We start from the raw sequence: 12,124 nt of genomic DNA on the forward strand, positions 1-12,124 counted from the left end.
GTCATGCATAGAGCTTTTAAAGCTAGCAGGCAGGCCAGGAAAAGATCGCGGGGAGCGCCGGATTCGGGGCGGGGGCCGGAGCCTAAGCGGAGCACCAGGCCCTCTCCTGTCTCGGATCCCCCGGGGGGAGCACGCCCGCTCCGTTTGGGGGCTCCGCGGGGGGATGCCGAGACGGACTCCGAATTTGGGGATCCGGAGGAGCCCGATCCACAAGCGCAACCGCGTGGCGTTGACGGGGAGGAGGATCAGGGAGCTAGTGAGTCGAGTGGTCTCCGCGCGTCGGATGGCGATGACCCTAAGGTGGTGCGTTTATTTAGGTGCGACGAATTAGCGCCGCTGATCCCGGCGATCCTCGGTGAGTTGACGATAGACTTGCCACGGCCGGAGTCGCGCCTCGGACGCACAGACCCCGTCGTGTTGGGGCTGAGGGGACCACCGAAGGCTTTTCCATTGCATTTTTCGGTGTCCGATTTGCTTTTTAAGGAGTGGGACACTCCGGATTTGGGGTTGAAGGTGGCTAAGGCCATGGACAAGCTTTATCCCCTGACGGAGGACGCGCTCGAGCTCCTTAAGATTCCGAAGCTGGACTCTGCGGTGGCGGCGGTCACCAAGAGGACCACCATCCCGGTAACGGGAGGGACGGCACTCAAGGATTTGCAGGATCGTAAGCTGGAGGTGCAGCTTAAGAAAATTTTTGAAGTCTCCGCGCTTGGAGTACGAGCAGCGATCTGTAGCGGTTTCTCTCTCCGTGCGGGGCTCAGGTGGGCCCAGCAGCTTTCGGCTAACGAAGGTTTATCGCCGGAGGAAGCGCAGCAGGCGGCTCGGTTGGAGGCAGTGATTGCCTATAGCGCGGATGCCTTTCATGATTTCCTCCGTTCTTCGGCACGGGCGATGGTCTCGGCGGTTTCAGCTCGGCGTTTGTTATGGCTCCGCCATTGGGCGGCGGACGTTTCGTCAAAGGCTCGTTTAGGCTCACTGCCCTTTAAGGGGAAGTTACTTTTTGGTAAGGAGCTGGAGGATTTGATTGAGTCTTTGGGCGAGAACAAGATCCATCGTTTGCCGGAGGACAGGCCGCGTCGGGGGACACCGGCCACGCGGGGTAGATTCCGTGGGGGTCGGCGGCCCCGTAATGCGCGAGGGGCGGTCTCGTCTTTTCGCCACAATGCGGCTAGGCAGCAGGCGTACACGCAGTCCTTTCGAGGGCGCCGGTTCGGTAGACCCGGGACCGGGTCCGGAACTCCGGTCGGGAAACTGCCACAATGATGGGCTGCCGGCCCACTCCCCGGTGCCGGTGATCGGCGGCAGGCTGATGCAGTTTGCCGGGGAGTGGGCCAAAATCACGTCGGATCAGTGGGTGCTGGACGTGATAAATCGCGGCTACGCGTTAGATTTTGCACGGCGGCCCCCGCCTTGTTTCATGGTGTCGCCCGGCGGTTTTTCCGAGAAGCGGCTGGCGTTGCGGGGCACGATCCGTCATCTGCTAGCCCTGGGCGCGATCGTACCCGTACCGTTCCACGAGCTACGCACCGGCAGGTATTCCATTTACTTTCTGGTACCAAAAAAAGAGGGCACGTTTCGTCCGATTCTCGACCTCAAGGGCGTCAACAGGTGCTTGCGGATCCCCAGGTTTCGCATGGAGACTCTACGGTCGGTCATCGCGTCCGTGAGGCAGGGGGAGTTCCTCGCTTCTCTGGATCTCACGGAGGCGTATCTTCACATCGGGATCTGCGCGGATCACCAGCGCTACCTTCGATTTGCGGTGTTGGGACAGCATTTTCAGTTTCAAGCACTACCATTCGGGCTGGCGACAGCCCCGCGGACCTTTACAAAGATCATGGTTGTGGTGGCTGCTCATCTTCGCAAGGAGGGGTGTCTGGTTCATCCGTATCTGGACGATTGGTTGATTCGGGCGAAGTCTGAGCGTCTCTGTCGGTTGGCGGTTCGGCGAGTGATCGAGTTGTTGGAGAGTCTCGGCTGGGTGATCAATCGAGCCAAGAGCCGGCTAGAACCGTCGCAATCCCTGGAGTTTTTGGGGGCTTTGTTCGACACGCGTCAGGGCATGGTTTATTTGACGCAGGAGCGCAGAATCAAACTGCAGTGTCAAGCCAGGCGTTTGTTGAACAAGCCCATGCCGGTTGTCTGGGACTATCTACAAATGGTAGGGTCTATGACGTCCACGCGGGAATTGGTTCCTTGGGCGTTCGCGCATATGCGACCGTTACAATTGGCCTTACTCTCCCGCTGGAACCCGGTGTCGGAACAGTTTCAGCTGCCGTTACCGCTGCCACGTTCGGCCCGTGCCAGCATGGCCTGGTGGCTCTGTCACAACAACTTGACCAAGGGCATTTCGCTGGCTCTGCCCTCGTGGATGGTGGTCACCACGGACGCCAGTCTGTACGGCTGGGGCGCGGTGTGTCTCCGGAGCTCGGTGCAGGGCGTATGGTCCTCGACGGAGGCGGCGTGGTCCATCAATCGGCTGGAGACCAGGGCGGTGAGGTTCGCCCTGCGGGAGTTTCTGCCGTTGGTTCGCGGTCAGGATTCTGTCGGACAATGCGACAACGGTAGCGTACATCAACCGGCAGGGCGGCACCAGAAGCCTGCCGGTGGCCGCCGAGGCACGGCAGTTGATGGCTTGGGCCGAGCGGCATCTGCAATGCATTGCGGCGTTGCATATTGCGGGCGTGGAAAACGTCCAGGCGGACTTTCTGAGTCGACATCGGCTGGATCCAGGCGAATGGGAACTCGCGGACGTGGCGTTTCGAAGCATTTGTGCCAGGTGGGGAACACCTGTGCTAGACCTGATGGCGACGTTCAAAAATGCCAAAGCGCCGCGGTTTTTTGCCCGTCGCCGGGAGACGGGGGCGGAGGGAGTCGACGCCCTCGCGTTGCCTTGGCCGACAGGGGTGCTTCTCTATGTGTTTCCTCCGTGGCCCCTCATCGGTCGGACGCTGAGGCGCATCGAACTTCACCCGTCGCCCGTGATTCTAGTCGCACCCGAGTGGCCGCGGCGGCCGTGGTTCGCGGATCTTCAGAACTTGGCACTGGGGCCTCCCCTGCGGTTTCCGTATGTGCCGGACCTGCTACATCAGGGGCCCGTTTGTTTCGACCAGGTCGAATGCTTCTGTCTAGCGGCATGGCTTTTGAGAGGCATAGGTTGAAGAAACGGGGTTATTCTGATGCGGTGGTCACAACGCTGTTACAGTCGCGCAAGCCTTCCACATCTCTGGCGTATGTGCGAGTATGGACGATCTTTGAGACATGGTGCCTGGCACAGGATATTCGGCCTACGCGGGCCTCGGTGCCAGAGGTGTTGCTTTTCCTCCAGGAGGGTTTGGCGAAAGGCTTGTCTTGCAGTTCGCTTAGGGTGCAAGTGGCGGCACTTGCCTTGCTGCGCGGGCAGGTCCACGGGGTGGTGTTGTCTGCGCACCCGGACGTCGTTCGTTTCCTCCGGGGCGCTAAGCTTTTACGTCCTCCGTTCCGTTCTCCGTGTCCTTCGTGGAGTTTGAATCTGGTGCTGAAGGCCTTATGTTCCGCTCCCTTCGAGCCTATCCGCGGAGCTACAGTGAAAGACTTGACACTGAAGGTGGTTTTTCTGGTGGCTGTGGCGTCGGCGAGGAGGGTGTCGGAGCTTCAAGCCTTGTCTTGTCGGGAACCTTTCTTGAGGATTACGGATTCGGGGGTGTCGCTTCGTACGGTGCCTTCCTTCTTGCCTAAGGTGGTCTCGGCTTTTCATCTCAACCAGTCGGTGGAGTTGCCTGCGTTTTCTGAGGCCGATAAGTCGCTTCCGAATTATCGAGATTTGCGGCGGCTAGACGTGAGGAGAGCCCTTTTAGGTTATCTAGAGATGACGAACCCCTTTCGGAGGTCGGATCATCTTTTTGTCTTGTGGGGCGGTCCTCGACGCGGTCAGGCGGCTTCCAAGACTACCATTGCGCGCTGGTTGAAGGAGGCCATTGGTTCCGCATATCTGCTGCAGGGCAAGTCGGTTCCGGTGAGGCTTAAGGCTCATTCTACGCGTTCTCAGGCTGCCTCCTGGGCGGAGTGCAGTCAGGTTTCGGCGGAAGACATTTGTAAAGCGGCAACTTGGAAGTCGTTGCATACCTTTGCTCGTCATTATCGCCTTGATGTGCGTGCACCGGGTACCGGCGGTTTCGGGGCAGAGGTGCTCAGAGCGGGACTCTCCGGATCCCACCCTAGTTAAGGTAGCTCTGGTACATCCCAGGAGTCTGGACTGATCCGGGTACGTACAGGGAAAAGAAAATTAGGTCTTACCTTAGTTAATTTTCGTTCCTGTAGTACCAAGGATAAGTCCAGAATCCCGCCCGGCGAGTCTACTGTTCGGTATGAGAATCCGGTCTGCGGACGGTATGGTTTCTTTCTGTCCATTCTGTCTCTATTGTCTCTTTTCTTCGTTATCGATGGCTCTGGTTCTGGTCCCATTTGGGGGATAGTTGAGCAGTTAGTTTGGTTGGTAGGTTCCTGTATATAGTTCGTTTGTAGTGATTTGGGGGCTTCATCTGCTTTGACATTAAGTAAGACTGCCAGACTGTAGGTGGCACCAGCCTAGATATAGGCGGAGTTTTGTTTGTAAACTTCTGTCTCCATCTGCTAGAGGGGGGGCAAAACCCAGGAGTCTGGACTGATCCGTGGTACTACAGGAACGAAAATTAACTAAGGTAAGACCTAATTTTCTTTTAACATGTATAATTGTAAGACTTATTTGGAGAGATGTGGGAAGAAATGCATAGCTTGCTCTGAGATTTCTGCAAGGCAGCTTTAGCATTCTCCATCATCCATGGGCTGGCTTGGATACAGAGATTTGGTGAAGCAAGCTAGTACAGTGCTGGGGTGAATGTGCTTGATCGATTTTGCAGCGAGACCCTGGTTTCCTTTGCAATCCATGATTGGACGGGTAGGTGGCAGCCTAACTCCTGCTGTGATCTGCAGTTTCTGGTAGCTAGGACTGAACCGGCTTGTCTCCGCCACGCGCCCCAGTGAGGTGTGGCGGTCTCCCTTCTGCAGTCTGTTTTGCTGTTTGGTTAGGAAGCCGGCGCCTTGGCTTTCCATGGACTTGTACTGTACCTGTCCCATCTCTCTGCTTGTGAGGACAGCCTCTTAAGCTCCCAAGTCGCTGGCTTACAGTGAAACCTGTCCAGTTAGCATTTACTGTATGAATCCTTGTTTTCTTCTGTTGCTGTCTGAAAGTTAAACCTTCTTACTGTTGGCTCTTCTTGCTGGCAGTTAACGCTCTCCTGTGAGTATTTTTTGTGTTTCTATTCTGGGTGCATTTTTAGAAGCTGTGACCCTTGTGGTTTTTAGGGACAGCTTGGGGACACGGAGGGTCCTGCCAAGCACTGCCCAAGCCCACCTGCACCTGAGCACATGCCCCTACACTGCAAACCTCCCAACCATGAGCAGGGTTCCTGCTTGCCCGTGGGCTTGTTCAGTGCTGTAGGAAATAGCGGTTTGTTTTGCAGCTGTGACGTAGCAGCAGAGGGGATACTCATTTCTGTCGGGGCTGGAAACGTTAAACCTGACTTGCATCTCATCCCTGCGGCACCAGTCCAGTCCCTGGCGAGCGGGTCGCTTCCCCCTCCCAGCAGCCAGCACGGATTATTACTGTGACATCACTCCCGCTACACGGGGCCGGTGCCGGGCAGCAGGAATTCAGAATTTTCTGCCTCCGGCAGATAGGACTGGGTCGGTGCAGCAGCAGCGCAGCTGATCCTGGATCAGACTCTGGGCCAGGCCACTGGCTAAGGCCAGCAGTGCGAGCCCGAGTAGCTGCTCCTGGTCTGAGAAAGGGCCTTTAAGTTTGGCTGGAGGAGCAGCTGATAAAAAAAAAAAAAAAAAAAAAAATTTCTTATGGTGAGCTCGGAATGGATCACAGCCATATATCTTGAGCCATCTGAGCTGATGGATGCTGGGTGTGGTATCTTTAATCGATCTGTTTAGCAGGCATTTGAAAAAACCAAAGATGTCGCGCCATCCTGTAGTCCTACTCAGCAGCTGTCTGGAGGAAGCTGACTAGAGACCGTGTGTGTGTGTTGGAGGTGCGTTGGGATTTATTTTTTATTAATTGCTTGCCTTAGATGCTGCTTTGGTAAACTGAGACAAATACTGTTCAGTGGCATTTGGATTTGTTGTTACTAAAATTTAAGTTCTGTCTTTTTGAGAGCAGGACAGACGTGTAATAAGTGTCATTTTCTGTTTGAAGTATTCTCTGAACGTAATTGTTGGTTTGCACCTACAACTCGGTGTTAATGGTCTATTTGTAAAGCATCTCAACTTCCCAACACTTGATCTCCGAGGTGCAGTGGCAGGCTTGACTGGTTTTCTGCGAGAAAGGCGCCTTTTTTAAAGCTTTGACAGCACCTGTAATACAGTTTTTAAATAAGAAACCATGTTGCTTGATCTGTGCAAGTCAAAAATTGAAGAAATGTTACAGGTAATAACAGTAATCTCCAGGTCTGGCCAGTGCTTTTGTTGCTGGCCTAATTGAGAAACTTATTTTGACAAATCCAGCCATTTCCAACCCCATTGTACTGTTGAGTGCTGCCCGGCGCTCTGTTACAATTGCTGCCGTAAAGATGGCTCTTCCCAGAGGCTCGAAGCTCGGCAGGGCCTTGCTGTGTGTCGCTCACACCCGCAGCTAACCCCAGTTAAGTGCTACCCATTGGCTTTTTTTTTCCCTAACAATGCCAATAACGTACAAATGTGTTTTAATTCAAGGGGTGGGAAACTGAGATGGTTTTTGTAAGAGCAAAATGTGGCTACGGTAAGCAGACTGTGTGTAAGAGAAGCTTGCCACTAGATGAGACAAAAGGCCTGCTCGGGGAAGACAAGGCCGCAGCAGAAACACTCGACCAGTTACACCCAGACACTCCTCAGCAGTATCTGTACCAGAAACGTTCTCTGAGGGTAACTCGGAGGGACTGACTTGGATCCCAGTGAGCCAGGAAGATGTAAAAGCAAATCTTTGGGACCGGATGGCTGGAAGAAAGAACTCAAATGAAATGACGCTTATTTCTGGGAATCTATAACTTTCATTCAAATCGGCTGTGGTACCTGAGGATTGGATGGTGGAAAACCACACTTTTTGTCTGGGGGGAACTGCAGACCAATGAACCTGACGGTGGTGCTGGGCAAAATGTAGAAAATATTCTGAACACGATGGCATCTGGATAGACAAACTAATAGGGCACTGGCAATGGAAGTCTTGGATTTCTTTGAGGGTGTTAACCGATTCACCCTTGTCCACGTTTGTTGTTATACTAGTGGTCATTTCTCCCAATGCAGTACATTCTCCCAATGCAGTGCCAGTACATATCCCCAGGGATATGTACTGGCACTGGTCTTAATATAAGATTTCCTAGCGTGTAGCCAGATAGACTCATGACCAGCGGGTTGTGCTCCCCTGCCAGCAGATGGAGACTGTCAGGTTTCAAAGCTGACGTCATCCTACATACACCCCTGCAGTGACCTCAGCCCTTCAGTATCTCTCCAGCAGATAGAGGATGTGCTTTCCCTATGGGGATCACTGTACCTTTTGGAAGGAGAAAATTCTACTTTTAGAGAGAAAATTGAGCCCTGCTCTCCTGTGGTGATACCTAAAGGTCCCTCCCCCAGTTAGGAATTCCTGAAGTGATTTCAGAGGTGTGCCTTGGTCCAGAAGCTGGTTCCCAGTGTGGACTTTGCTGCTTGAGCAGCTGAAAGGCAGTGGTGACAGCAAAGCCCTCTCTCCCTGCAGTCAGAGACCATCCCTGTACTCAGCCAGTAAGCACTGAGCCCAGGTAAGTTTAAAAAAAAAAAAAATTACCTTCAGTTGATAAATACAATATGCCCTGTTGTGTGGAGCTATCTCAAAGTTCTCGGTTTGATGGCGGCAACCTTGGAAGTAGTGGGCAAGAGCTCACATGCACCCACTTTGCTCGCTGGTGTCGCGTTGAAGCCTGCAGTCTCAAGACTACTAGATTTGGCTTTGTAGTGTTTGGAGCCATTCCTCCGGATAACTCCAGGAGTATTACAGCTTCGGACCATTCCATCCTTCTTGCCCAAGGTAGCCTCTGAGTTTCATTTGGATCGGTCTGCCGCCTCCGTCATTTGAATGTTGGTAGACTTTTGGTGCGGTATCTGGAAGTTTCAGAACCGGTCTGAAAGACCCACTGCCTGTATGTCCTTCACAGTAGAAGTAAGCAGGGCAAACCAGCTTCATGGGCTACCATAGCTCACTGGATTAAGGAGGTAGTCACAGGAGCCTATGTGGAGGCAGGAAAGCCATTACCTTCTCAGGTCTGCATACACTGCCTCCATAACATGCAACTTGTGTCTCAATCATATTCATTGTAGGTATCCTGAAAACCTGATCTAGGGTGATGTCAGCTTTGCAACTTGACTCCATCTCCATCTGCTGGCAGGGGAGCACAACCCATTGGTCCTGAGTCATCTGTATACTGTAAGGGAAACAAAATTATCAGGTAGGTAATTTCTCCAACATAAGAAATTTCCATACTGGGTCAGACTAAGGGTCCATCAAGCCCAGCATCCTGTTGCCAATCCAGGCTACAAGTACCTAGCAAATACCCAAACATTAAATAGATCCATGCTACTAATGCCAGGAATAAGCAGTTGCTATTCCCCAAGTCATCTTGATTAACAGCAGTTTATGGACTTCTCCTCCATCAACATATCCAAACCTTTTTTAAGCCCAGCTAAGCTAACTGCCCTAACACATCCTCTGGCAATGGATTCCAGAGCTTAATTGTGCATTGAGTGAATCTTCTCTGATTTCATTTTAAATGTGCTACTTGCTAACTTCATGGAGTGCTGCCTCCTCCTATTATCTGAAATAGTAAACAACCAATTTACATTTACTGGTTCTAGTCCTCATGATCTTAAAGATCTCCATCCTCCCTGAATGCTTTCTTCTCCAAGCTGAGCAGACCTAACCTCTTTAGCCTTTCCTCATAGGGGAGCTGTTCATCTCTGTACCTTCTCCATCGCAACTATATCTTTTTGAGATGCGGTGACCAGAATTGTACACAGTATTCAAGGTGTGGTCTCACCATTGAACGTTACAGAGCCATTATGACATCCTCTGTTTTATTTACCATTCCCTTCGTAATCATTCCTTGGTTATTTGTCCTTTCAAATAGTATTAGGTAGCAGATTTAAAACAAATTAGAGTGTTTTTTCACTCTGCATACTGTTAAGCTGTGGAATTTATTGCCAGAGGATGTGGTGAAAGCAACTAGTGTAGCTGGTTTTAAAAGGGTTTATCCCTGTCTGAGGAAGGATTGGGTCTAGTCTTTCAGTCCTGTTGTGTACTTGTGACCCAGATAGCACACTGGGTCCAGCCCCGCATCCTATTTTATGTCTCATTCTTATTCATACCCCCTAACAAAGTCTTTGAAGTTAAAGACCTACAGAGCTGTAGATACTACACAAACTAGTTTAACCCGTAGATGCATTGCTTTATAGCATCAACATCTGTACATTTCTGCAGTCCCACAGTCTAATGCATTATTCAGAAACCCTAAAAGCTAAATATTGACTGTTCTTGGCAGCTTGCCATGCCAGCTGCTTCATCCAGGGCTTGGCATTTTTTTCTGATTTAGAAAAAAGCTCAGTTTTTTGCGGTGCATCCGCCAATACAGGTGGTTTGACTCTTAATAATCTTTACCCGCTTTATTCCAACAGATGATTGAGAAGAAAACCAGCTACAGCCGATTTCGAGTTTTTCGAGAAGTAGAAACTCTGTACCAGTGCCAAGGCAACAAGTAAGTTTTTCTCCCATGCACGGGGCAGGCTCTGCTGATGATCCGCTTGACTGCAGCAGGCTAATCTTGGTTTAGTCGTCCTGAATCGGGAATGGATGTGCCTTGTCGGTGCACTTCTGTTTCAGAAGCACACAACATAGTAATTAAACAGGCCTTGACGAACTTTCTCTGGGTCTAGGAGCAAGAGGCAAGGGGTGAAGAGTAGAAGTGGAAGACCACTAAGGGAGGTCACCACTCCTTTACTGTCTGATTATGACGGATGGTTTCCCCCCTTCTATGTCTGGGGGGGGGGGGGGGGTGAGGGAGGCTTAGTAAATTTCATTTTAATGCAAGACACCACCAGTATCTCTCAGGCCCCGATGTAAGAAGACGAATGGGGAAAAAATACGCACTGAACATCAGCGCACGTTTTTTATGTGGTAAAAATGCTTAACGCCCAACGCCGTAAGCTAATGGTATTGCCACCACATCAGGAGTTTTAATAAAAAGCAGCAAACATGTTTTCTTACAGAACAACCTGTGTGCATGCAGAGCATAATCTGTGCACAAATCGGGGTTCATCCTCGTGGATTACACAGCCCCAGAAACCTTACCCCCATCTCTGGCCAGGAGTTAAGCCTGTGCACCTCTCTGCATTGGGGGGTATTAGCTAATGCCTTGATTTAATGTGGGATTTGCAGGGAGGGCTGGGGGCACATTTTTGTGCACTGAACTGCTGGATTGGGAGTACAGTCGTACACGCACAGCGCACCTTTCATTACGTTGGCGATCTGTGTGTCTCAAATCCCCCCTTGCTAGCTGCTGCCATGCAAACAGCTGTTCACCATGCACATCTCTCAGTGGGTACCTGAGCTCCCCACGCTCACCTGGCTCAGCTCTCTCAAGACTGAGGGGATCCGGGCGTCGCATGGCTCCTGATGATTTGAGCTGTATGACGCAGACAAAAGAATAGCTGTTCCTGTGGTGGCAGCTCTTCCTGCATTTGGGCATGAAAATCTCAAGCACGTGGCAGCCCGGCTCCCATGACTGTCAAGTACTGCACTAAACAAGAATTATACCAATATCTGCAAATGTGGGAATATTTTGGAAGTTTTTTATCTGCACCTGACTTCAGAGCTGGAAATGAGCTTAATCCTTGAAGTGAGAAAACTAAACCAAAACCCCTTACATATTAATGCAAGATGAGACAAGTCCATTTTGGAGGATCTGACAGCTGTTCGTGGTATTGCATCTCTGATGCCAGCCAAAGAATTTCATCGTATTAAACACTTCCCCAGTGGTAAGCCGCTGTGAAAGTGAGACATTGGAGATGCTTGTAAATAACGGCCGTGACGTGCATCTGATGTGGAGTCTTGTCCTTGAACGCCTCTGCCTCAATAAATCTTAATCTGTAAGGTGCCACCAGCTACTGCAGCCTAACATGGCCGCCCTCTGACTTCAGCTCATGTCTGCTCAGTGTGCTTGTTAAAATCACTTTTCAGGATTACAGTGCAGAGAGGTTTCAAAGGCCTAAGATGGGCTCTCACTGAAATGGACGTCTTGCACTAGGATAAATCCTTTGATCCTAAAGTTGGTTTTTCTGTAGCTGTCAAGTGGCCATTCTGAAGTTTGCAGCTGGCTTTCCCTGTGCAGTGAATGAGTTGAGGGGTGTGGAAGCAGCTAAGAGGGTCTGAATTTAAATGAGATTTTACAAATGGCATTTCTTTACTTTTTTGGTTAAGGCAGGGGACTTGTCCGTGGAGAGCAGACTAAGTATGTGCAGCTGCAGGGAAGCTTCCTGACAAGCTATGAACTATGGGTGGGGGTGGTCCCTTCTGTACCAGTTTGCAGAGAAGGGCAAGTAATTGCCTAGGAAGTAAGAGAAAACCCTGGGCCTGCATTTCTAGCAGGAGCGTGACGTGCAGGTCAGCGAGGAGCCTTCCTCTGGACCAGGGGGTGGGTTGAACCGCTTCTAGAACACTTTCGGTGCCCCTTGCTGACTTGGATTAAAATGTTTTCTGAACTTTAGAGCTGAAGTCAATCCATTCCCTCAACTTAATGAATAGTGTTTTTCCCTGTACGTACCAGGATCAGTCCAGGACACCTGGGTTGTGACTCCGCACCAGTAGATGGAGACAGACTAAAACTTGTGGGCGGAGCATATATGCCCCTGTGCCAGTCACAGCCCCTCAGTCTTACTCTGTCTCCAGTAGGTGGTGCAGGTCTGGTCACAGCCCTGTCGGGCCTGATTCTGTGTGGTTAGTCAGGTTCGCTTTTGTGGTTGATTTTATTAGGCCTAACTTGGTTTTTTTCTTCAAATTGGGTTTTATTTAATCTTGTTTAATTCTAGTCCCAGTTGCCCTGCC

The 12,124-nt window shown here is 51.2% G+C and overlaps 1 protein-coding gene across 7 annotated transcripts in view; it reads left to right on the top strand.

Moving 5' to 3' along the window:
- The window catches only part of MKNK1 (MAPK interacting serine/threonine kinase 1), a 51,022-nt gene that overhangs the window by 13,333 nt on the left and 25,565 nt on the right, over positions 1-12,124 (top strand). For all 7 annotated transcript variants that reach the window (XM_029617921.1, XM_029617923.1, XM_029617922.1 and 4 more), the window contains one exon: positions 9,700-9,779. In XM_029617921.1, coding sequence (XP_029473781.1) covers positions 9,700-9,779 — 80 coding nt within the window. The remainder of the gene's footprint in view (positions 1-9,699; positions 9,780-12,124) is intronic.

This window comes from Rhinatrema bivittatum, chromosome 10, assembly GCF_901001135.1.
Source record: "Rhinatrema bivittatum chromosome 10, aRhiBiv1.1, whole genome shotgun sequence".
Taxonomy (NCBI): domain Eukaryota; kingdom Metazoa; phylum Chordata; class Amphibia; order Gymnophiona; family Rhinatrematidae; genus Rhinatrema; species Rhinatrema bivittatum.